Below are 27,158 nucleotides of genomic sequence, written 5' to 3'. Positions count from 1 at the left end.
AGGATTCCTTGGGGATGTTAAATAATTTTCTCAACCGCAATGTGCAGAACAACAAACAAAACGGCAAATTCAGTCTTTGCACAAAACATCTTTATTGTTTTTAAGGCATAAGAAACAAAAAATAATAAAACTGCTATAAAAAAGATTTGTACCACATGTATTTTTTTAAGAAATCTGAAATAAATAGACATGGTTCAGTTTGTAATTCGGCCTGAATAGAAAATGAAAGAAATTCTGATGACGGCACGCTAACCCCGGATTTCCACTGGACGCGTTACGGCCTGATGCTTCGTCCTCTGCCCGGCCGCAATCCCCACCATGGATATGACCTGCGTATTGTGTTTTATTTTGAAGGGGGGGGGGGGCGGAAATGTTTTACTTTGAGTCTGTGTTGCACTTCCTGTCTGGTGCGATCTGCTCTGTTGAAATGTACGCAGTTCAGCAGCAGCAACGGCAAAAATAGAACCGCTACCTATCGATAGCGCTGCGGCGCGGCGAGCAGCTTCTGGGACGCTGGTGGAAATGCTCTCCAATAGCTTCCATCGATTAGAATGGAAGCTATTTGCAACGGCGACCGCGGGACACGTAACGCGTCCAGTGGAAATCAAGGGTTAGAACTTTGTGTTTTTGCAGACACGTATAAGCTGGAACTGAGAACAGAATCATTCCCGGTGTTGAGCGTGAGCCTCTGAGCCTGCTGGTGTTTTTTCTCATGCCATTTTGTCTGTGCTCAGATTTATCTGAGCGCTGGTGGTGTTGGTGTTCGGGGCCACGCTGTACTTGGTGAGAATAGCTTTAAACTGCTCCAACTTTGCGTCCGTTCGTACCCCTGTGGGGTCGAAGTGAGTGCGACCCACCCTGAAGCCGGCCTCTGTCAGGTACTGGAGGAACTTATTCAGCCTGTCCAGAAAAAAAAAAAAAATGAAAATCATTTGTTGCTAAGGTTTAGTATGTGCATGTTGACACATTTACACAGTCTTCACTCCAGAACCATAATTTTTCAAACTGTGGTATGGACATGAGGGAATATCCGAGATTTACTGAGAAATAGTTGCCAAATAGGGAAGGGAAGGCTTGATATGACTTTTGTGTCGAATACCTATACAAATATCAACCTCCATTTTCTCCCGCTACCGCTTTTATTTTACAGTATTTTACTGTATACAGATTTCCTTCCGATATCCAAGCCAGTGATTTTGACTAGTCCTGCGTCAGCTCATCTCTGCTACACTGTGTGCATAATTAGGCAAGTGAGCATTTTGAGCTTAGTCATTCTTATGCACATATTTTATGCATATCCAACATCAAGCTATATGAACTTGAATGCTAATTGGATTAAAATATTATCAGGAGATGTGTATTTGTGTAAAAAAAAGGAGGTTGTGGCCTAAAATGAACAACACCCTATATCAGGGGTCTGCAACCTGCTCCTCAAGCCTTCTGTTGTGGCTCCTTTGTAGTAACTTTGAATTAAAAAATCATATTCGTTCTCTTCTTTCAAAGTGAACACCTATTATTTAGAAATCAAGGTGATAAAATGTGCATTTTGTGCGTCACATACAATGTCCTGTCCATCTTTGGACCCACATATTTACTCCATCTGTACTGTACTCCACATATTGCATTATCTATCTCAAAGTGAGTTACTTTTAATCAAAATTTTAATTTACACGAACGGAATGGAATTCTGCGTATTATTCCAAAGTATTTATGTGATATAAGTTTAATTTTATGGGTCAAATGGGTTTTTGCGGCTCCAGATTAATTTTATTTGGGTGCAGAGGGAACAAAAATGGCTCTTTTCATAGTCAAGGTTGCAGACCCCTGCCCTATATCATGGTGTGCATAAATATTTGGCAACCTCTTTACCTCAGACAAAATGGGCTAAAAAGGGACGTACTCTTTTAAGTAGCTAAGGCAGTGATGCGTGATCACCGCAGTCAAACATTGTGTTGTTTTTGGAACTACAAGGAACACATTAACCTCCGGTGAGGTCATATTTCAGCAGTGCAACCAAGCTGAAGTGTCCAGAGGTACCGGGTGTACAACGCTCAGAGACATGGCCAAGGGAAGGAACCTGAAACATGACCACCACTGAACAAGGCTCATACGACTGGGCCAAGAAATATCTGAAGGTAGATTTTTCAAAGCTTTTATGGACATATGAAATGAGACATGTGACACTTGATGGACCAGGTGGGTGAGCCTGTGGCCGGATCACTAATGGACACAGAGCTCCACAGTCATATGTCAGCAAGCTGGAGATGGGGTACTGCTATGGGCTCCTATTATTAAGGGGGAGTTATTTGGACCTTTCCGTGTTGAAGACGGACTTCAAACCAATCCCCAACTTCTGCCAGTTTTTAGAAGATACTTTCTTTAAGTATTTATTCACATCATCACAGTCTAACTGAGCATGACACTAGAAAATGGCGGACGTCCTGTACTCTTCACTTAGAGGCCAGAGTAGACTTACTTTGGCATGTTCCTGCCCCGGATGCTGTGGCGATGAATGCTGTAATAGAAAGGTGGGTGTTCCAGAGACACATCGGACTTGTGTTTCTTCACCACATTCCCAGAATCCTCTCCAGTCTTCCTCTTACCTGCAGAGAATTTCATGGAGTTTTATCAAAATCTGGAGACCTTTATTTCAAGTTCCTACAGTTTAAAGAATACAGTGATGCAGGAGAAGCAGACGGAACACATCAGGCCCTTGACATGTCCTGGGATTCAAACCGGCCAGGGAATGGTGTTAGAAGCCCAATTTCCTTCATCATAGCCAAAGGTGCTACATTCGGTCTAACGGTGAAATATCGCAGCAAACTTATTCTTAAGATGGCTGAAATTTAAGTATTATTAAGTCATCCTAAAATTTGATTTTCCCTGTGCCCCCGAACTGGCAGACGTGTTTTAAGTAAAAGGTTAGTTTCTGCATCTCAATGTTTCTTAAGAATTTCTTAAGACTATTTGCCCGATTTTATCCACAATTCACAGTTTGGCAGAGTCTGCTCCAGTCAGCACTATTGTAGTAGCATTCTAGTAGCATCTATTGGCATCTCTGACACACCCCTGGAGTGGTTTAAATCTTATCTCTCTGGCCGCACTCAGTTCATCCAGTTGAAAACCTTCACATCCCAACCATCTCCCCTCTCCTCTGGTGTTCCCCAAGGCTCTGTACTTGGCCCCATCCTGTTCATTATCTATCTCCTCCCCCTTGGTCAGATTTTCCACAAATTCAATATCCACTTCAACTGTTATGCGGACGACACCCATCTCTACCTTTCTTCCAAACCCACCTCCACCTTCCCGCCCTCCTCCCTCTGTAACTGTCTACAAAAAAATCAAAACCTGGTTCTCTTCCAATTTCCTGAAACTCAACAGTGACAAAACCGAGGTTCTCCACATTTCTTTCTACTTTATGCTGGTATTTATGAGTGGACAGCAAAGTAAGAATTTCATTGTACAGGGAAACGTGTTTCTTTACTGTGCATATGACAATAAACACTTTGAATCTTTGAATCTTTAGGTTCCAAATCCACTCTCACCAACACTCCAAGTTTCACCATCCCAATCGATAACTCCTCTGTTTGCCCCTCCCTACAGGTTAAGAGTCTGGGTGTCGTCCTTGACGGCACTCTCTCATTCCAAACCCACATCAATAACACCACTCGGTCAGCCTATTACCATCTACGCAACATCAACCGTCTCCGCCCATCCCTTACTCCCAACTCCACTGCTATCCTGGTCCGCTCCCTGGTCACATCCCGCCTTGACTATTGTAACATCCTTCTTATTGGTCTTCCCCACAAGTCCATCTATAAACTCCAATTGGTTCAGAACTCTGCCGCCCGCATCATCACCAGGATCCCATCTATCAATCACATCACACCAGTTCTGCAACAGCTTCACTGGCCTCCGGTTAAATTCCACATGGATTTAAAAATTCTGCTTCTCACCTTCAAGGCCATCCATAACCTCTCTCCCCCATACCGCTCTGACCTCCTTCTCATCAACATCCCTTCCCAGACACTCAGATCTGGCTCATCTATCAGTCTCATCGCATCTCCTGCCCGTCTGACCACCATGGGGGCCAGAGCCTACAGCCGCTCTGCCCCCGGCCTCTGGAACTCCCTCCCCCCCCCCCCGGCATCAGGAACATTGTCTCATTCCCCATCTTCAAATCCTATCTGAAAACCCACATTTTTAAACAGGCCTACTCCCTCTAACTCTCTAACTCTCTACTCGTTGCTGTTATTTTTTGTTATTATTATTATTTTGTTGTTGTTGTACGGCGACCTTGAGTGTCTTGAAAGGCGCCTTCAAATATAATGCACTATTATTATTATTATTACTAGTTGGGGACAGTTAGCATGACTAGTTGGCACAGAAATCTGTTTGGCAAGTGTGTGAGGGTAAAAGACCCGCACACAAACATGTTTGTTTGAGCTGACTCAATGGGGTAGTGTGTGCCGACTACTCGACCCAATTGAAAACACATGCTGCCAACGGCCAATGAAAAACAGAAGATGGGCCACAGGACATAGCATCAGAAGACGACAGGAAGTAGCAGAAATATCTAGACAGCGATGTCAACATCAATTATCTTCTTTGATTTCTCAGAGCAGATAGCTGTGCAAACAGCAGCAACAGCAAACCATTTGTGGTCCATGTTTGTTTACTCTTCACACTGTTGCTCTTGCAGTGGGTTTGACTAGTCGGACTAGAGACTAGTCAAACTAGTCGCAATATCTATATTTTTACTGGTACCCTGCTAAAATCACTTCATACTGTGTAAATATTTCTATTTCTATTTTTATATACTGCAAAATTACATTTCATTCTGTGATATTTATATTCTATATGCTGCTAAAATCACATCTCACACTGTGATATTTATATTTCTATATTTCATATACTGTAAAAAAAAAAATTACATTTCATACTGTGGAAATGGTCTTATTTATAATTTTGTATACCCTGCTATGGGTCACGTCTCATAGAAATGCACTTTTTTATATTTAAACCCTGCTATAGACCTGCCATTTCATACTGTGCAATAAAAATTTGATGGCTGTTTATCCTTTTAATGTAGTACGCTGCAACTGAAAACCCACCTTACGTTAACTAGGGTCACTTTTTTTTATTTCCTTTTTGACCCATACTCTGGTTGTTGTTGTTGTTGTTATTGTTCTTTGTTTTTAGCTGTATGCACTTTCAAGGTGAAGTCAAGTAAATCTCGTTGTACAACTTGTATAATGACAATAAAGGCATTCTATTCTATTCTAGTTGTCTGTGATCCCTCGTCAGGTGCAGTCTTTAAATGTGTGATCCCCAGTCTTTCAATCGTCATAAAACAAATCTGTTGAAACCAGTCGGGTTAGTGCGTGCTCCAAGTCTTTTCAAAATTGGTAGACTGTGAAACTTGTGTAGTGTGTCCCCAGCTTAACCAGAGTCGTTTACAGCTCACTCTGTGCCGACCATGTGTCACGACTTCATACATACACACTTCACAAAAAATCTGTAACTATCACTTCAAGGCTTTTTGTCCATCTGTATAAATCCAGAAACAATTACAGGGATTTAAAAAAATCTCTGCAGGCAACTGACTCACTCACCTGACTGATCAGGAGCCGACTCCTCTCCACTCTGTAAGGTCTTAATGACAACTCCACACTCCACTGCAGAGGAAACACAATATCCTGTAAAGATGTGTTTCAGCACAAATTATACGCCGACACACATACACACACACACCGAGTGTCTTACCCTGGTTGGTGAGAGCAGCTGGCCCGTGGACTAAAGCCTTGAGGGTGGTGCACTCGGACTCACAGATTAGAGTTTTGATGAGTGGCTGGATGTCGTCCATACTGTGCTGCACTGCTGCCAACAGCATCCTCCTCAGGAAGCCGGTGTTAAACAGAGAACCTGACCTGAACATTGCACAAAAACACAACTGTATCTGTATTGAAACTGTACCTAACATAACATAACATAACATAACATAACATAACATAACATAACATAACATAACATAACATAACATAACATAACATAACATAAACGGCTCTTTTCCACTTAAATGTATTACTCATTCTAACAGAATTTACACCATTTAATATCGATATATTTATCACTATATAGATCGAATCAATATTGTATATCTGTCAAGCTTAAAGGTAAGACTGGGCAATATTGTCTATCAATAATATATGGATATATATATTATTTTAAGGTTACATCTCATAGAAATATATTGGGATATAAAGCTGAACACAGTTCTCTCTGGTGATGTTTGTCATTCTACTTTTTAAAATATCTGTTTATGATCTGTGTTACTGCGTTAGATTATCTTCAATTTCAGATAGTATCTGGTTAATTTCTTTGGCTTTTTAGTGTTAGATGAAGGATATTTAACTTGTTAGAAACAATCACATTGACTATAAACATGGTCAAATGATGCTATAACAAATAATTAGACTTAAAATTAAGTGTTATGTGATTTTTTAAAACTATAATTGTGTCGACTCCATGTATTTTTAATCAATATAAATATTTAAATTATAATATTGTGTATTTCACTAAATGCATCCAATATAATAAATATGACCAATGCACCAGCTTTTAAAACCAGGTAAAGTCATCACAGATACCATATCAAAATATGACGATATCTTGTATCACGTCACAACATAGATGAAATATCGATTTATTGCCCATCCCTACTGAACCGTAATACAAGCTCCACCCGACTCCTCCACTTTTGCATTCACACGATTGTTTATTGGTGTCGTGTTTAGTGACACTGGTGCAGTTTACCACATTGGTCCCAGCTCCACTGCTGTCTTCCCAGGCAGACTTCCATGACAGTTACAGGGGAGTGTGTCTGGAAGAAACACAATTAAAACATCATTTATGAATAAATGAATTGATTAATTGGTATTCCTGTTTGTTAAATAGAGGCTTACATTTCTCAAAAGCAATGACCGAAGAAGAAATAGGCTGAAGATCAAGGCTCATTTTGGCCTAACCCAGGGGTCTGCAACCTGCGGCTCTAGAGCCATATGTGGCTCTTCAACCCTTCTGCTGTGGCTCCTTTGTCGAAACTTTGAATTAAAAAAAAAAGTCTATTTTTAAAGGGAACACCTTTTATTTAGAAATCAAGGTGATAAAATTGTTATATGTTGTGCATCACACCACATGTTGCATTATCTATTTCTAAGTGAGTTACTTTTAATTTCATTCCTTTCCACAAACAATGGAATTCTGTGTTTTATTCCAAAGTAGTAGTTTTTTTTCTCCACTTCATAAAAGTGTTGGCTATAAACAGCAATGAAATGTCAGCAGTTTCATTTTTGTAGTTCTTAATGCAACAAACCCATTATTTTGTTTATAGTATATCTGTATAAAAAATGTATATATGATATAATCTTAATTTCATGGGTCAAATGGGTTTTGCGGCTCCAGATTCATTTTATTTAGGTAGAGAGGGGACAAAAATGGCTCTTTTCATAGTAAAGGTTGCAGACCCCTGGCCTAACCTGTACATTAATAAAATCACCCGCGAGTATGATCAACAATACAAACCAACAAATGAAATTGGGCACACGTCTATTAAGATAGGATCTACACAAAAGTCCCTTGGTTGGTGATAAAGTTGTAATTAACATACCAAACATCACTTGGAAAAGATGTGTTACCAATTCAAAATAATATTAGGTGTTACAGATATGGCTGTAAATTAGTCAATTACTTAACTTTGGAAAACACTGGTCTAAGCCATTCTGATTAGGTCAGTTGTAGAGCGAGTCAACATGCCGATGTGTCATTGGTCAAGTAACTTAATCCCATGTTGCTCCTGGCAGCTGTGCACGCAGTGTGTGAACAAGTATGAAAGATGTGTTATAGAAAAAGTGTTGCACATACTGTAGATGCAATGTACCAATGAATGAATGAATGAATGAAGGAATGAATGAATGGCGAATAGTGTAAAACAGCTTCGAGTGGTCATCATCAGAGAAGTTTCTGTGAAGTTCAAACTTGAACTTGGATCTGGATGTGACAGCAGATGTAAATTAGCCTTGTGGCTATAATCTGGCCCAATTATATATTGTGCATTGTCCCTGTCAAAATAAACGTACATGTGATTGGATTACTCAGGACCAATGTTAATACTAATAAGTTTGAACACGAAACTAACGAAGCTTGGTTAAGGACTCACCATCCACCATGATGCTGTGTTTCAGAAAGACCCTCTCCTCACACCACTGACAGTGGACCAGTTTTTGTAACTTTTTGGTGGACTCATCCGCCTGTGTGGGACCCCTGAGGACTCTCACCACCACCAGCACAAAGTGCTCCAGTGCAACTGCCAGCAGCACCTCGATGCCTTTATTTGTGCGAGCTGCTGCTCTGCACCACACACAGAAATCAGGATTAAGTTTTTTTTCATCACTCAGGGCTCCAGACTAACCTTTTGTGCACCTAACTAACTGGTGCACCTAACTTTTGCACCAGCAGAAAATGTATGTGCACCCACATTTTTCATTGGGTCGCATTTAACGCCAAACGGTCACCTTTTTATAGCTTTCCATAACTTTCATATAATGTGATTAATCAGATTAATCTTGATTAATTACCATCGTAAATATGCCAGAAAATTCTAATTTTCTCTTTATATTGTTGTGGGAACGGAAAGATAAATAAAATATAAATGTAAATAACAATAAAATACTGTCAACAACTTACCTATATAAACTTAGTAAAGAAACATACATTACATTGTAAAGAACCCACATTATAAGACAATTAAATAGAACAATAAAATACAATAAATAAGTTAAATAGTTTTCTTGGGGGTACTAAACCCACAGCAGGCAATTCCTCATCAGCACATTTTAAGCACTGTGTTAACCCTTCCTGTCCGGCTCTCAGACCGTTGTTGGGAAGCACAGAGGAGTTTCCTCCAGGGCCAAAGTTGATTCTAACTTCGGGGCTAACCCCCTTCACGTTTATTTTCAACTCAAACAGCACTGTGACTAAACTCCTGCTGACCAGTTTCTTGCTTTTCGCTCCATTCAAGTTTTCATGCCATTTGCTGATGACATCTATTTTTTTAAGGAATAGGCTCATGGTGGATAGAGCCCTTAATACTATTTCTGTATTCTCCAAAGCATCAGGATTATTCCTTAATATTAAGAAATATGAATTGCTCCCTATTCATACATGTGACGATTCATCAATTGCTTCTATTAGAGTTGAATCTGAAGTAAAGTATATCGGAATAATGATATCCAAAAATGTCATTAGAAGGGAAGACCTCAATTTTACTAAGCGAATAGCAGATATGAAGAAATATCTCAGTCGTTGGCTAACTAGAGATCTCACTATTTTTGGTTAGGGATGGGGCCGATCCGATCAGGGTATCGGTATCGGGTTCCAATACAGGCACATCAATTAATGTCTGCTGAAATGTCTCCACAAGTGATTCCTCTGACTGCTCTGATAGCTGGCTGCAAAACGTGGAACGGATTTCCTGAACTGAGGCGAGTCTCAATGAGAAGCAAAGTAATGATTCGTGACTCCATTCAGGAAATCCATTCCGCAGTTTACGGCCAGCTAGCAGGCGAGCATGGTTATAACAAAAACGATTTCCTTCGAGATAATAAAAGTATTCTGATTCAGATTCTGATTAATGTTAAAAAAATTAACCCATTCATTCCACAAATTACTCATTCTGCATTAACACTTTCATTTTGACAGCCCTAGTCTTCACCCAAGCAGCGTCAGGTGCACCAGTGTGACCCACCATTTTTTTTTTAGTCGCACTATTAAATATTTTGGTTGCATTCTGGAGCCCTGTCACTATCACAACACTCAGGTGTGAAATAAAAAATGCTTACCTAGCCACAGCAGTGACCACCATGCGTGCAGCCAGCTCTCTGTAGTACTCGGTACGCACAATGTTACAGCCGTAGTGGCGCAGGGTGACGTTGGGATACTTGGCGTACAGAGAGCTGGTGTCTGTGGACGTCACAGAGACAATGCCCAGATTGCGGACATTTCTGAAGGTGGCGTCCAGGTAGTTCACAGTCGTCCCAAATGGATCCAAGTGACTGAAAGATTCAACACATACAGTGACTTAGTAAAAATTGCAGAGGTTTCTCAAATGTAGCAAAAAAAGGAAAAGCCTTGAAAACACCTGTAATAGACAAAGTAATACACATTTTTAAATTAAAACAAGCAACAGAATTTAAATGGTAACAAAGAGAAACATGTCAATCACTGGATGAATACTCTTTTAAGAACAACATTAAAATAGAGATTCGGTGTCTCGCATACGTTTATCATGATATTGACATTCAACCAGCATGACTACATTAAACTGACACCTCTCACTGTAGTTTTGTGCCTAGGTTGAATGTGAATACATACATACTGTGATTTATATGTTTCTATTCTTTATAAATTTGACGTTTTTGTAATGTGCTGAACCTGTTTTTATACATGTTACACCTGCTGCACACCTTTGTCCATCCTTCCTGAGTTTTCTTCCATTTTTTCCTCTGGAAAAGGGATTTTTGGTGGAGTTTTTCCTCACTCAATATGAGGGTCTGAGGATAGAGGTTGTCACTTGCTGTACAAACTGTAAAGCCCTTTGAGGCAAACTGTTTGGGATGGGGTATATAAACAAAAATTACTGGACCCCTGTGGCACAAACTTACCAAAGGAGGCAGCAGTAGACCAGCACATTAGATCGTTCTGATTAGAGAAGGGCAAATGTCTGCAAAAATGTGTCATACGCATTTCTGTCCATTAGACTAATGGACAGTGACTAATGACTAATGAAGTGATTCACACGCATTTGGACCAGGGCCCGATTCTACCGGTTTAGAGGTTTAAAACGAGCTGTCAATCACCCAAATTGACCAAGGTAAGCCAGAGCTATGGCGCTGCTTAACTGAACATGCTGCAAAGTCCCAAGTCAGAGTTGTTATTATGCTCCGCACATGGAGCAACGATTTACAGCGAGGTTTTGTACTTTTTTTTCAAAATAAGTTCTTTCTAGACCAATAGTGACATGTAAATAAAATGAAATTGGTTTTAATAATTTGGTACCTAAGAAATCTCAAATGGCACAGATGGTGCCAAACGAGAAAACGCCTAGACATCGCTTTACTAAAACCTCCGTCATTTCACTCTGCTTCACTTCAGCAGCATCAGACTTTGCACAGCTCATATCCACGTTGTTACATGACCTCCGTGTGTTTCTAAGCTCCTGCTGCATATTTTAAAGGTGATTTTTACTTTAAATGCAAAAAAAATTTCATGTGCATTTACTCTGACACAGTGGCATCTACAGTGAAACTTACACCTCTGGTGGAATCTCACAAGTGCTATCTTAATTTACCAAGATAATCCACCATAATCCATAGACCTTGTAACTGCAGAGATTTACTGTATATAGTTTAGGCATGTCATTTTCGAGCAGGGACTCCAAAAAGAGTGTCATGGAAGAAGAGTTTAAGTTGGCATAGATTTTTTGGGCAAAAAGCTATTTTCCATGCGTTCCTGCTCACCTCGGCCTTGGTCCAGGCATAGACCAAGTTATGGTTCTACCTGGAACGTGACCAATATCTGATAAATGAATGAGAAAATGTTATGATCTTCATGGAGTATTGTTCCTTTTTATCCCGCCAGTCGCGGTTACCGTCAGGCACAGCTTAACCAGTTAATATGCCAATCGTTTACCATAATCATAGCGTCACTCAAATGCCAATCAAATCGATTCGAAGAGAGACTTGGGAATGAGAAGACATGGCTGCACGAAAGCAGGGAAAGTTGGAATCAGGGAGAGTTGAAAAGTTGACCCCAAATTTTCCCCGAAGGATTACCAGGACCATTACCTATTGAAGACCGCTGATTGGTGGAATACATTTTGCAGCTATTTCCATGTTGCCAACTTAACAACTTTGTAAAGACTATTCAGACCCCTCTAAAAAACTCACACACCCAACAACATGCACAATAATCAAGCTTATTTAAAAGATTTAGTATGGTTTTCTTCTATGTGAACTGTAGCTTCAAATTGGTACAGACAACCATTTGTTTTCCATAAAGTATCCTACTTGAAAATGAATAGTGTTAAAATGATAAGGAAATTTTAATTTAATTTAATTTAATTTAATTTAATTTAATTTAATTTAATTTAATTTAATTTAATTTAATTTAATTTAATAGAGATAATGGTAGGCTGTTGGATGCAATTAAGACATTCTGATATCCGGACCTCTGAAATTTCCATAACTTTAGCACTTTTAATTTTCATCCAATACCCCCGAGCCTCTCATAAAATCTCCTTAAAAACAACTGAACAAATCTTACTCACATGTAGTCAAAAGGCCGTAGGTGCATGATGACATTAGCGTCCATCTTGGCAACCTCGACCGTAGCGACGGGCGTCCCGTCAACATCACTTAAGCCCCCGTCGGGCCCCCGCAGGCCCCGCGAGCCTCCGTCCACTCGGATGCGATTGAGCTCGCAGTTCTCTTTGATCATTTTGACGCACGTCTCATTGATGTCCGTTATGGTTACCTTGACGGCGTTACGGAGGTGTTTCGCCCACTGGAGCCCTGTAATCCCTGCAAGATGATGGAAACATCGCAGTGTGGGAAGCAAGGAGTAAAACGTGTACATTTACTCTTTTCTTCTTCACATCAGATGTAGAGAAACAAATAATACAATGAAATACTATATGTCCTCAGTGTAGATTTGTCGAGACATTTGTATAAAAATACACATTTCAGGCCGACTGATTTCTAATCATTAACAAGAGCCCACATTATGATTTTCAGTTTTCTTCCATTCCCTATTATATCACAGATTTTTGTGCATGAAGTCTGGACAAGTTCTCGATTATAAAGAACCGTAGAAATGTAGAACCTGAGAAACACATCGTTTGCATTCCGACTTTTTTCCCAAAACACACTGAGGCCATTGCATAACGTGCATCATGCCACCTACTGGTGAGATTGGGTCCAGTTGGTATGTCAGAATGGACACTGATTATTGTAGCCAAAGCTACATTGCATATAGCTGATAACGAGCCAAGCCCACTGATTAAGGGTGTAAACCAAACCCCCCCCCCCTTTAATATTTGACATAATAACTTGAAAAATTAAGAGCCACAAGGGGGAGCCTGAATCTTTCCAGTCATTCCAGGATCTAAGGATCTCATTAGAGATTGTAATTTTTCTAATTAAATTGTTCAAAAAAAAAAAAAAAAAATAGATGTTCCATGTGAAATGTATGGATGGATTTATTTATATTTACACACAAACTACCTTTCAGAAGAAATGTTTTGTTGGGGTACAATTCTGTTTTTGTGGGAAAAGAACATCACAACTGTCTCACCTGTGCCTCCAAAAGCATCCAGACACTCAAGTGGGTTCCTCTCTTCAGCCAGAACAGCCAGTGAGCAAAACACCAGTTGCCTGAGAGAGACACACACACACAAACAAACACACAAACATGGTAAGATACAGTAAAATTGTGTGTGCCGATCCACAAATAAATGCCTTTGGATTGAAGACAACGACTGCGACTCTGTCTCTTTTTTGGAGTGAGACACTGATTTTTTCCTGAAGCTGATTTAAGAAAAAGGTCGTTCCACGACAGCTCCCACCTTTAGTCAGTACTATATCTAATAATGATAGTGTAATTAGCGATTTAAATAGATTGTTTTTTATTTCATGAGGATTAGATAATTGATTATCAGTATTTAGATATATTTGTGGTCATTAAATTGATAGTATTGTTTTAATAGTTTTGCAAATATTTGTTATTCAGTATGAGTGGTTTGGGCATAGAGAGGGCATCACACATTATTTGGGTCAGATGAGTGATATTGTAAGGGTCCAGAATGCTCCTCAGTGGGTCTATGGATTTATACTGGAGTTACTGAGGCCACACAAACCCACTAAAAAAATGACAATAACCTATATTGGAGATTATGTTTCTTTCGCCCGAGTAAGATTCATATCAACAGTTAAAGGTGAAGTAAGTAGTTTATAGTGCCATCTAGAGGAGAGGCTGAAATTTACAACAAAGAACTGCTCCTCTGCTCACCCCCTCCCTTCCCTGAGCGCTACGGTGTCCGCAGCCGGTCAAATGTCGTCCTCGTCGTCTTTCTCCGTGTCAGCAGATGAGGTTCGTGAGGCGAGGGAGAGGGCGGAGCTACCGCGGCCGTAGCAGACGAAGCGGAGAGAGAGAGGAGGCGGGACTTCAGCTACAAGTAAAGAGACGCTTGATTTGCTCTCTCGCGTTTGTCCTTACAGGCTCCGGTAGAAACATGGCGTCTCTCTGCTAACAGTGGCTATGCAACCGCGGCCCGCGACCATGTTATTTTACATGACTTTTTGAAACACTACGAAAATGAAACAAAGAATATTATACAGCGACTAGACAATGCAGGAGCACATAATATGTATAAAAAAGTGGATTTTGGGTTATATAAACCCATAAATACTACACAGTGTCCCTTTAAACGGCAATAGCAATTTTAAAAAATTTGCAATTAATTAGTTATGATCTGTAATTAATCTCATTTTTAATCTCACCTAAAATTGCTGAGAAAAGCCCTCAACTTGAGGTATTTTCATTTAAATTCATTATGACATTATTGTGGCAGATCAAAGATTGATATATAACAAAAAAAAGTGGCTTCATAAAGTAATTTGTTGTTTTGACAAAGCCATTTACATTGTGCTGTGTTGTTGTCTCTATAAACTCTATATAATTAGAAAATACAAATACAAATCAGGTCCATATAATGTGCTGTAAGTAAAAACAGTAAGCAGTAAGAATGTCTGAGCAATACAACACTAAACTTCTCTGCTTCAGATAATAAAAAATAAATAAATCAGACCCATCAATCACATTGCTGTAAGTTGGCACGTATGACGCATTTGTGCGGACATTCGCCCTTCTCTAATCAGAACGATCTAATGTCGCTTTGTAATGATCAATCAGACCAGGATTTGTCCCCAAAGCATGCTGGGAAGTGTAGTTCTTCATGAGAAGTGGTTTTGTTCCAGTGGAAATAACTTGTTTTGATTAACAGCAAAGGTAAGACAACATTTCTGCTTGTATTTCTTGAAAGTCAGTTGTTGTTTTGCTCTTATTTTGGGGCTGGATCAGTGAATCTTGGTCGAAGAGTGATAAAAAATGGTACCGCTGGAATCTGTGGATTCTCAGCTGTGCAGTCGACACATGTTTTTTTTGTTTAAAATCACACTGACGCTCCGGTGCTGCATTTCAATGTGTGCACTGTAAGTTTTTTTTTCGCTCCTGCTGGTTTGATCCATCTGTGTTTTAACTGTGTTTTGTGAACATAAGAATGGTGAATATGAACTTTTAGCCGAGTTTCTGAGCTTTCTTTGGGTATGCAGCATGTTTTTGTTTATTAAAGTTAAATATGGTTTTATGGCGTTTTTGTCGTTGCCCCCGGTACTGGGGACATCAGTAAAGAAGAGATTAACGCGATTAAAAAACATAACGCGTTAATGATGACTGTAAATAATTAACGCGATAATTTGACACCCATAAATAATACACAAAATACAGTATTGTATTGTAAATGGTCACAGTTAAAGTGAATTATTACATTTACACTGAAAGCCAGCAACTGACCTGTTTGACTTCATCTTGCGGTTGAAGTAGGTGTCACTCTTCTGGAAGCCAGTTTGGTTTGGAAGGAGCTGGACGTTAGTATCAAGTTCTTTCATGATTTCAAAGGCCTGACCAGAAGGAGCTGCAGACACAAAAAGACACAAATATCTACTTCGTGAATGACATCTACAAAGAACTACTGGTTGCAGTACCATAACATGTCTGCAGGTGGAGCCCCAGAGCAAAAAGGGCTGGAAAACTTTTTCGATTTTTTTTTTTCTTTGACAAAACATTTTTTGTCCAAAATTTGACAAGAATGTCATACTATACTATGTCGAACAAAATTTGAAAAAATCTTTGACAAAAATTTTTTTGTTCAAAATTTGACAAAAACGTCGTACTATACTATGTCGTCCAAAATTTGAAAAAATCTATGCCAAAAAATTTTTGGTCCAAAATTTGACAAAAACGTCATACTACTATGTCGTCCAAAATGTGGAAAAATCTATGCCAAAAAAGGTTTGTCCAAAATTTGACAAAAATGTCATACTATACTGTCGTCCAAAATTTGAAAAAAAAATTGACCCAAAATTTGACAAAAATTTGGGTCAAATGTTCTATATGTCTCTCAGCCGCGAAGCTGCGCTGAGCTGTTCAGTCTCACTCTGTATTCAACACTTATTGTGCTGATATTACTAGTTATTTTCGGATATCACGGGCTATGATATTGCGCAGATGAACGTAATGCAAAACGCTGTCAGAGCCGTCAGACTCTGTTGAACTCCAGCCGTGGCTGTGGGTATTTTCAAATTAAAATAATTTTAATTTGAAAATAGTCTTAGTCGATTTTTGGTCGAAATTTCAGGGCTTAAGTCGACCAAGAGTTTCTTTCGTTGATTGCAGCCCGAAACAATATATTAGGTTTTTATAACAACATGTAAACATACCGAGTCAGTGAGAAAACTTACTTGGCTCTTCAAATGGTATTTCAGAGCTGCTGGAGTAACTGGCCTCGGTCTCTCCTTTGTTGACATGGCGTTTGAGGTGGCTGACCATGTCCGTCTTACGGGCGATGGTGACAGAGCACACCACACAGTGGTAGTGGGCCACGTGTCTTCCTGAGGTCTACAAGTGGATTATACAAAACATCACAGTGTGACGTGAACACAATAAGTGTTAGAATGTTTCTTTTCTTTTTATAATTAGCTGTGTTTCCAAACATGGTAAATGTATGTGGTTTGTATTTATATAGCACTTTACTAGTATTGATCCCGACTCAAACCGGAGTCTGTTTTGCCATTTATCATTCACTTACACCAGGGGTGTCAAACTCAAATACAGAGTGGGCCAAAATTTAAAACTGAACAAAGCCGCGGGCCAAGGTTGAACAAATTAACCTTTTAATAGGGACCCAAACAAGTTTTGCATTGAATATTGAACAAGCAAGGCTTATATAACTTTATAGTGACATGCAAAATCAAGTTTCAAATAATAATAATAATAATAATTAAAAAATATCAATGGCATATCAAATAAAATTTTAATAAAAAATTGAATGCCACTTTTCCATTTGCAGCCTTCTGAGGTAAATATCAACATTAACTTTTTCCACAAGCTAATAAATTTGAAAATTTAAGCTATACTGACCATCAAAGTCGCCAAATCGCCGGCTAAACTCAGCGCGATTGCCGCTGTATAATACCGGCGGGCCAGCTCTAATGTTAATTTGATATTGCCTCAAGGGCCAAATGAAATTACACGGCGGGCCAAATTTGGCCCGCGGGCCAGAGTTTGACACCCATGACTTACACTTTTCATTAAGCACATTTATGAGCAGTCCTTTTTCTATCTGATCTTTTATACCCATTCACAATTTCCATCTTGAAGTGAAAGTGGTCGTCAAAGAAACACTGCTTGAGATGTCTTTTCAGTGTTTGATGAAATCTACTGTTTAGATTTAGAAAAAATCTGTCAATTATTTTCTCAATTAATCGAATATTTTTTTTGTCCGTAAAATATAGTTATCAAACCTGGAACCTAGTTTTAATGATGTTTTTGTCAAATGGAGCAAAAAAACCAGACCCTACTCACATTTAAGAAGCTAAAAAAACCACAAAGCTTGTATTTATTGTTAAAAAAAACCCTCTCTGAAATCGATGAATTCATCGAAAATAAAAGAAATTATTAAAATCATTTCCACTCCTCGTCCTGTTAACCCATCCCCAGTCGGAGCGGCTTGGCATTTGTGCCTGTTCCCACACATATCCAGCCTCATGTTTGTGTTTTCTCAACTGTTATGATGGCTTCTGCCATGTCTGCAGCAAATTCATAGGCAGAGGCCGAGGTTTTATCCTTTTTCCACCTTTTACTTAGCACTTTGATGTATGGGATACAACTAAGTTCATGCCTTAGCCCTACACTTAGTCCGATCGTTCATCCAGTGCCATTTAAATCCTGTGCGATCTGTACACCGTTCAGTTAACTAAACCCCCATTAACCTTGGCTCGGCTCTCCCGCGCTGGCACAACCTGTCAATTCAGGTGCGGCTGTCTAACTTTTCAGGGGTAGATTAGGCAGCATTTGGGATACTAACTTTGCAATTAGCTGACATTGAACCCCGCTCTGAGTTAAACAGCAGTTAACTACCAGTGTACTCTGGTAGTGCAGATATTCACCCTTATCTAATGTGTCTATGATAAAAAAAATCAACACAACTATTTTTCTTCTCTTGACATGGTCTTCTGTAGTATCTACCTGGACATGAGGAGGATTTCAACAAATAAAACAATAACATTTTCAGACATTTTTGACTCAAGGTAAAGAGAGGAAAGTTGAGCAAGAAATTGTAATGTGACCAGCAGACGGTTTGGTTTTAATTACTCACCTGATCTCCACTGAGGCCAGGCTTCAAGTTTCTGCAGGGCAGGTGGCAGATACACATCCTCTGACCTGTTAAACACCAACAATTCTGCTGTTTGAATACATATTTGATTGAGTGACTCTCACTTACAGTAGATCTCACTTTCATACAAAATGTATACTATGTATATTAAAATGTGTTTTTTTTGCTCATCTGCTCTAGCAATATATATATATTTTTTTTTTACAGAGCTGTGTGGGACCTCTTTACAATCTGGCCGAAATTATCCCCAAACAATTTAAGAATTTGTATTCGTAAAAATACCCAACCTTTTAGTTAAAGGTCACATAGAGTGGTCCTGTTGCACATAAATGTTAGTTATGGAGGTCAACTTACATATATTAACTTGTTTTTATGGTCAAAAACCTCCTAGTTGCTGTAAACTAGCCGATAGAAATCCTCTTTTCTGACAGTGTTTTTCTGCTGCGAGATTTCAGAGTGAACTTTCACCCCCAGAAGACAGAGTCTTGTGATTGTCCAGTACTATCCAGTACATCCGTTCTCAGAAGCGCAGCGCCCCCCTCTGGAACGGCGGATGCACTGCTCCTCATTATCAAAACATTGTTTTAACAGTGTTTAAAAATAGCTTCTTCACGACTCTCCGCCGCAGTCCCTTTTATGACTTTAAACCGGAGTCAGACCCAGAGTCAGAAGACACTCTTGCTCGTGAAACACCTCCACAACAGACGTTATTCTTCTTCTGCGGTTCAATGTACGTAACCGGATGTGCCCGGACTAGTGCCCGGAGCAGGACGATCGGTTGTTCAGGAGAACCGCTGCTTACGTAACTATTACGGGATTTCAGAGATCTCGTTGAGCCCCGAGATTACAATAAAACACAGCGTTCTCAGCAGTGGCTGAACTGTTTGTTTCGAACCGTCAGGGCTTCATAAACAAGGTAATGACGCAGATACACACTAAAAAAACAGCGTTAATTGGAACTTCCGGTCTAGTTCCGCTTTAAGATTTGTGTGTTTTAAATAGCATGTGTAAAACAAAGTTGTAAGTAATATACAAAACATCTCTTGAAAATAATTCCAATATTGAGTCAAAATTACATTAAAGATTAAGAAGTGGGTTAAAGATATGGCTGTAAATTAGTCGCAACAAGATCTTTAAAAAATTGGGTCAGAAAACACTGTTGTAGAGAGTGTAGTGACAATTGTCTTCAGACGCTATTTTATAAAGCCTGTCTGATCAGAATTAACTAACGATGGCATGGTGGCTGAGGCAGCAAGCAGGGTTCTTATATTTATTCAACAGCAAAAAGATGAGAGCCCTGATAATGTCCCTTTATCATGATAAAGGGACATTATCATGATATATTTCTCCATATTTCTATGGAGAAAACAATCATATACAGAAGAAATGGGCCCAACTGCACCCAAATAGTAATGTAGAATTCATGGGGGAGGATTGTGACACCCCTGATATTTAGTGTAATTCACCAATGTGTTAAAAAATAATAAATATTATTATCAATGCAATCACCTTTAAAACCAGGAAAGGTCATCATGTATACCATACCATATGACGATATCCAAAACTAAGACTATATGTTGTCTCATGTCTCAATATGATATAGATAGGTTTTATTATTAATCAAGTCTATCCACAAAAAAACATTCCAGATATCACAACTATTAAATACTTTTTTTTTCTAAAATTATGAAACACAATGCTCTGATGATGACATCTGTGATGTGTGGGAGTGTGTGTGTGTTGTGTGCTTCACCTTCAAACTCTACATAGACCTTCCAATGGAGGTTCTGCAGGTGTCGACGGAGTTTGTGGCTATAACAGGCTTTAAACTTCTCCTCTGGACACAGAGGACATGCCTTTCGTCCTGCTGAGGAAGCATAACACAAAATCATTTTTAGATATATTATAACTCCTAATTTTGCTATGGATTATTGTGCTGTGGTTTTAAAAAAAATATATATTTGAGAAGCCATTTAGGAAATTGCAGTTCACCATTTGCAGTTATATTTCAAGGGTTTTAGAGGCCCCTGGTAGAATGGGACAGGGGCCCCTACATAAGACCAGACCAGTATTATTATCATCATCACCCAAAATGAAATGCCATCGCTTAGGATTTTTGCAGTATGTGCAATAACAATTTTGTATGTAGCAGTAGGAATTAATGAGAATTTACTGAAATTGTTTGATCATTTAAAGAAACTGTGTCATACATAAATATGAACATTTGCATGCATGCAAAATGATACAATTAAATAACATAATGCAGATTTATTTGTGTATATATGCAGAATTATTTGTGTCCCTGCCGAAAGGTATCCCTTTGCCCCCAATAGACTTTGTAGAAGACAAAGTTCTGCAACATGAAAATATGTAAATTCAGAAATCAGACTTGCGCGATTGTGGCTCGATGGGCTAAAACCAGATTGTTATGGGTGAAACAATGTGAAATGCATGCTGGTGACTTTTGAGAGCGCACTAGTCATGAACCCGTTTGGAAGAAGCAGCTAGACAGTGAAAACATTTTCTTTTTTGGAATCAAGTCGCAAGCCAGATTCAGAAATACACCGTGCATGTAAGGGGTGTGGCCTAAATAGCCCTGTAGTAAGTAGTGTGCTTTGCGCCTGTGATAGAGGAATAGCATTGATAATTAACTGTACGTGGATCAAATCTGATTGTTTTAGCCAAGATTATGCAATAAGATATTATTTACCAACTACCAACCAATTTCCAACATAAATTTTGAAAGTTTTCCATCCAAACATGTCTTTATGGTGGTTAATGATTACAAATTCTCATGAACTTGTATTTAACTCGCTATACTCCAGTACATTGACAATAACAAAGTACTTTTCATACTCAAGTCAAACCACTCAATATGTGAATTCAACTACTGATTTCTATACTCCACTGCAAAGTCGTCAATGGTGTGGATTCACATACTCAAGAGCCCACTCTCAGACCCTGATGTAGTAGGACTATGTACTATAGTAGGACTATGTACTACAGTAGGACTATGAACTTTAGTAAGTGCTGAGGAATTGGTCAGTCTAATTCACGGTTTTCTCCTCGAAGACAAAATATTTACTGACAAGCTAGGACCTTTTGTTCTGTGCTCAAAGGAAAGAGAATACTGTTTAATATTTACCAAAGAATCACACTTACCTCCGTTGAGGTCAACCAGACTCTCCAATCCTTCCAGTTTGCTTTGAATGGAGATGTGTCTGTCTGTAAGGACAAGACATAAACATAAAGTTTGTCTCTCAATTATAGAAACCATGTGTATAGTTGCAGTCTGCTCTTTTAAAAGGTCTTAAATGATATTCTTCTGGCCCCTGACTCTGGTGATGTTGTCATGTTAGTGCTCTTAGATCTGAATGTTGCTTTCGACACAGTGGATCAAAGTAGCCTCCTCTCTCGTCTGGAGCATTGAATGGGTATTAACCCATTAAAGGGGAAATAAGTAGTTTATAGTGCCATCTAGAGGAGAGGCTGAAATTTACAACAAAGAACTGCTGCTCTGCTCACCCCCTCCCTTCCCTGAGCGCTACGGTATCCTCAGCTGGTCAAATGTCGTCTTTCTCCGTGTCAGCAGATGAGGTTCGTGAGGTGAGGGAGAGGGCGGAGCTACCGCGGCCGTAGCAGACGAAGCGGAGAGAGAGGAGGCGGGACTTCTGCTACAAGTAAAGAGACGCTTGATTTGTTCTCTCGCGTTTGTCCTTACAGGCTCCGGTAGAAACATGGCGTCTTGCTGCTAACAGTGGCTATGCAACCGCGGTCCGCGGTCATGTTATTTTACATGACTTTTTGAAACACTACGAAAATGAAACAAAAACTATTATACAGCGACTAGACAATGCAGGAGCACATAATATGTATAAAAAAAGTGGATTTTGGGTTATATAAACCCATAAATACTACACATTGTACCTTTAAGGCCTGAAGCGCCTGGAAAAAAAATTATCTAAAACCTGAGCTTCAATGGCTACTAAATGACTGATTTCTCAGCCTCTGTAGCAGATATAGGAACACAATTCAAAAAGCATTTGAGCGCTTACACCTGTGGCTTTCCTGTGAAATTTAGTTTATTTAGATACAAAAATGTAAAAGTAAAGTTAATAACTATTTTCAATTAAAAAAACAGTAAGAAAATAAAGTAATATCAACTTGTGTCAGTGCCTTGATTTAGTTCTGATGGAGTGTGAAGAACAAGAACAGCATGTATTGACTGTAACAGTCTGCTTCACATGTGACGGTGATGATGCTTACAGCGCTGCGGCATCTGCAGGTAAATCCACTGTCACCTCTGCTGCGCGGTTGTAAACACTGTAAACACTGTCGATTACGGTGGTATTTATCGCCGACCTCGTCATCTTCAAACATAAATATGTCTTAACCATAAATCCCGGTCGATTTGTTCAGCGCGTTCGAAGTTATCAGCGATGACGTCATCGAAGACGAAACTCCTCAAAATCACTGCCTTCGGAAATCTCTCCGCTGTCAAAGTCCTCCATGTTTGTGAGAAGGAATTTCAAAACAATGTCGCGACGAACCCTTATACCCCCCCCCCCCCCGAAAATTGACGTATCCGCTTTCCCGGCGTCTATGAGAGAATAAAACGCGCAGCCGCTCTCCCTTGGCGTCAATGGTAGAAGCGCAGCAATGCTTTCCCTGGCGTCAATGGATTAAAGTGGCTGCCTTGGAATGGTTTCGTTGTTATTTGTCGGATGGAACCTTGTGTGTGCTCAAATTGGTGAACGAGTTCTCCTCCGAATCCTGTCCTCCAACGGTCCAACCTCTGCCACCCCCCCCGTCGATCTTGGTCCTTTGGCCCTTTGCAGCAATCCCATAGCTAACAGTTCCATTGCCTGCCTTCAACTTGTTCAGAATACTGCTGCACGCCTTTATACAAGAATTCATACACATGTTTATAACTCTCCAATTTTTGGCTTCGCTCCATTGGCTCCCAGTACAACACAGGATAAACATAAATATTATTAATTATTATTATTGTACACCTTAATGGACTTGCTCCACCTTACCTTGCTGACCTACTTCAGCTTTACACTCCTCCCCAAAACAAGGCTGAAGCTCAGGGGCCATCGGGCCTTCACTGTAGCAGTTACTGAATTATGGAATGTTGTTTTTTTTTAATGTTTGCTTCATTGCTGTACAGTACTTTGGTCAGCAATGTTTTTAAATCCATCCATCTTCTACAGCTTTATCCTCCACAGGAGGGTCGCGGGGGGTGCTGTGCCAATCTCAGCTGACAGGGCGATAGGCGGGGTACACCCTGGACAATTTGTTGTTTTTAAATGTGCTTTGTAAATGAATTGGATCATGCACACGTAAACAGAACTTTACCAATACACTTTTCTTTTTTGAAAGGTTTCCCGTAAATACATCATTGTTTCAGGAAACCCATGTGCTCCCAAAATAACCTGTTCCGTGTGGATAAAAGGCTGATACAAGAATACCTTTGCAGATTCAGCTTGCCACCTAAGGCATGCCCACAACGCTGGGTCTGGTTGCAGTCCACTATTCTGTTAGTAAATACAAATAAGGACACAAGATGAACAGCTTCCATTCGATTACCTGCAGTTGTGGTGGAGGGTTTGGCATCGTTATCTGCAGCAGCTTCATTCTCCGCTGTTTTGTCTGCAGCTTGATCATCAGCTGAAGTCACAGCTCCATCATCACATCCTTCAGAGACACAGAGGTAGAACACATAAATTCCAAATTCTTTAACCCGCATAGTCCAACCCATATTAGCATGTATAACAAAAAATAGTTTCAGGACAAAGGACCAAAAGTCATGGGCATGTATAAATTGTGCACTACAATTTGGTAAGTTTAGCATCTTTTGGGTAGTTCAGACTTTTGGCATTTACAAGCGGTTGTGTGGACTCATCAACTATCAAACAACATAAGAAGTTGTGACAAAAAGTAAACTAAAATGAATATGTGGGTCAAGACAAATTATTAGTTCAATGCATTCCAGTACACAGGTGGACACTGGTGCAAACATATGTGGCCATGGCATGGGAAACTCTGAATCCTGATTACAAATAGAACACAAATACTTCAGGGTTTTCAAGTGTGATTGTATGAGGGACCACACTATGCATTCCCTTTCCCCATCTGTCACTGGGGACACAAAAATGGATTGTATTCTCTTTACATAATTAAATCTGTGCCTCAATGATCTAGGATCAACAATAGCATAGCATGTTTCTGCTGCTTCCTCTCGCCATTCGATTATTAATTTCAACTGGAAAACCTAAGTTAGTGTTGCTTTGTGAACTACCACAACAAAGTCCATTGACGAAATTATCGACTTTACATCACAGCACACAGGAGTGGTTGATCCACTGCTGCCCAAACCAGTGACTTCAAATGTTTTAGCTTGTATTTTATACGAAATGTTTCATAATTTGTTAGTGTTGAGGCAGCAGTAGACCAGCAGTCCGCTTGTCCTGTTCTCTGTGGACTATGGTGCAAGAGAGTTTACAAACTTTAGTTTCCAGTTAAAAGCCGCTGTCTAGCAGAGAGATAAAGCAGCGTGCATAAGTTAGCAGGACGTTTGATATTTGCTGGATATTCGTTTTCGAAACACATTTTCTCAATCAACAAATTACGGTGGCCGACAGAGGCAAACGCACTGCAAACCCCAAAACACCAGCAAATGAGAAAACACCGGCTAACAAGAAAACACTGGCAAGTAACAAAACGCCAGCAAGTCACAAAACGGCAGCAAATAGAAAACACCAGCAAATAAGAAAACGCCAGCAAGTAACAAAACGCCAGCGTTTTTTTGTTTGCCGGTGTTTTCTTATTGGCTGGTGTTTTGGGGTTTGCAGTGCGTTTGCCCCTGTCGGCCACCGTAACAAATACACATTTTCCCATTCTGATTGCTGTAGTAGTTGTCAAGTTGCCAGCTACTTACTACAGGTGACGTTTTGTTGATATCTGCCATTATTGTGAAATAGTATGACATTAAATATTAAAAAAATATATATATTTTAAAAATTCATCAAAAATATATTTTCTCATTCTAATTGCTGTAGTAGTTGCCAATGGTAGACAGCTACTTACTACAGGTGACGTTTTGTTGATATGTGCCATTGTTGTGAAACAGTATGCAATTACATATTTAACAACAGCACGTCACCTGAAGTAAGTAGCTGTCTATCATTGACAACTACTACAGCAATCAGAATGAGAAAATATCTATTTGTTGATGGAGAAAATGTGTTGCGAAAACGAATATCCAGCGAATATCAAACGTCCTGCTAACTTATGATAAGATAAGATAAGATAGTCCTTTATTCGTCCCGCAGTGGGGAAATTTCCAGTGTTACAGCAGCAAGACAATAAAGATAAGGATAATAAATAATAAACATGCATCACCAAAAAGAAATAGAATATATAAAGCACAATATATAAGATATATATCTTGACTGACTATAAAAATAGGTTTAAAAATAGAATGTTGAATGTACATTACAACCGGTCTGCAGAATATACACAGTATGCACATGGTATTTACAGTGTAAGGAAACAAGGCTGAGCTATTAAATAAGGATATTAAATAAGGATATGGATATTGCACTGATGAGAAAACTACAGTATAAAACATTTGACAGTATGAAAAATGACAATATATTGCACTTAAAAAATTGTACATTATGAAAAAATATATACAGTACGTTATATGCACGCTAGATAAAGCAATGACCGAATGTTTGATCACAGAGCAAAACCATGTATGTGGCTGTTTATATCGAGCAATATCTCCATGTTGAAATAGTTTAACACCCCCAGTAAAATAATATTTGAATCGCACTTGAAGTCACACGTTTGTATACGTTCCAGAATTATTGCTTATTCGTCTTTTTTCTACGACTTTCATAATGTAGACAAGCTTTTTCTTAAAGCTTCTACGTGTTTCGTGTGTCAGTGGAGCAGCTCTGTGGTCCTGCGGCGCAGCTCCGTGATGAGACCGCGTCTTCCTAAAGTGTGGAACGACGCAGATGTAAGGGCCCCAGACAAAGCTCATACTGAAGAGACTCGTTGAAGGCGAGAGAACATTGAAAACAGTCCGCCAATGTTCGTCTCTGCCCTTTTGTTTCACTCTATTTTGGTCCTACGGCGGAGCTCCGCGGTGAGGCCCTCGTTTAGTTTAGCAGTTATAAACTCACATTATCCGTGAATGTGCCGTGTGGTGCTGCTGGCGACTGAACCGTAGCAAATGCTGCGTATTAAAGTCACGGAATTAACGTTACTATAAGAAGCTAGAGCTATTTACTTACGTTTCTTATCCACGTCCTCCTGGTGTAGCTGGGTAGTGTCAACCTCCTCGAGCTCCGCCATTTTTAACTACGCTACGGCAACAAACGAGGGTTTCGATCATATTCTCGATAGTTTCCGCCAGAGCTGGATGAAGCCCCGCCCCTTCCCTGGTTCTCATTGGAGAAGATGAGTGATTGGAGTGGAAAGTTACGGAAGCGTATTTCATTCACTTGAAGAAAAAAAAAAACTCCTGTTTTTCTCAGTAATTAATTTTCGGTTTGATTTTTTGACAATTTTTTCT

At 39.5% G+C, this 27,158-nt stretch overlaps 1 protein-coding gene across 1 annotated transcript; it reads right to left on the bottom strand.

The window, feature by feature from the left end:
• Nucleotides 1-398: 398 nt before the first annotated feature.
• Nucleotides 399-26,938, bottom strand: trmt1l (tRNA methyltransferase 1-like; the record flags this gene model as incomplete). The annotated part of the gene is made up of 16 exons (XM_083887422.1): nt 399-900; nt 2,477-2,603; nt 5,616-5,678; nt 5,767-5,930; nt 6,817-6,883; nt 8,219-8,409; nt 9,900-10,112; nt 12,386-12,638; nt 13,411-13,490; nt 15,688-15,808; nt 16,635-16,791; nt 18,551-18,615; nt 20,322-20,435; nt 21,731-21,793; nt 24,161-24,268; nt 26,878-26,938. The coding sequence occupies 16 exons, from the start codon at nt 26,936-26,938 to the stop codon at nt 711-713; spliced, it is 2,037 nt and encodes a 678-aa protein (XP_083743548.1). The 3' UTR covers nt 399-710.
• Between the last annotated feature and the right edge of the window lie 220 nt (nt 26,939-27,158).

The sequence above is a fragment of the Microchirus variegatus genome (assembly GCF_963457635.1).
Source record: "Microchirus variegatus genome assembly, chromosome: 4".
Classification (NCBI taxonomy): Eukaryota; Metazoa; Chordata; class Actinopteri; order Pleuronectiformes; family Soleidae; genus Microchirus; species Microchirus variegatus.
This window is presented reverse-complemented; position numbering and strand designations above follow the sequence as displayed.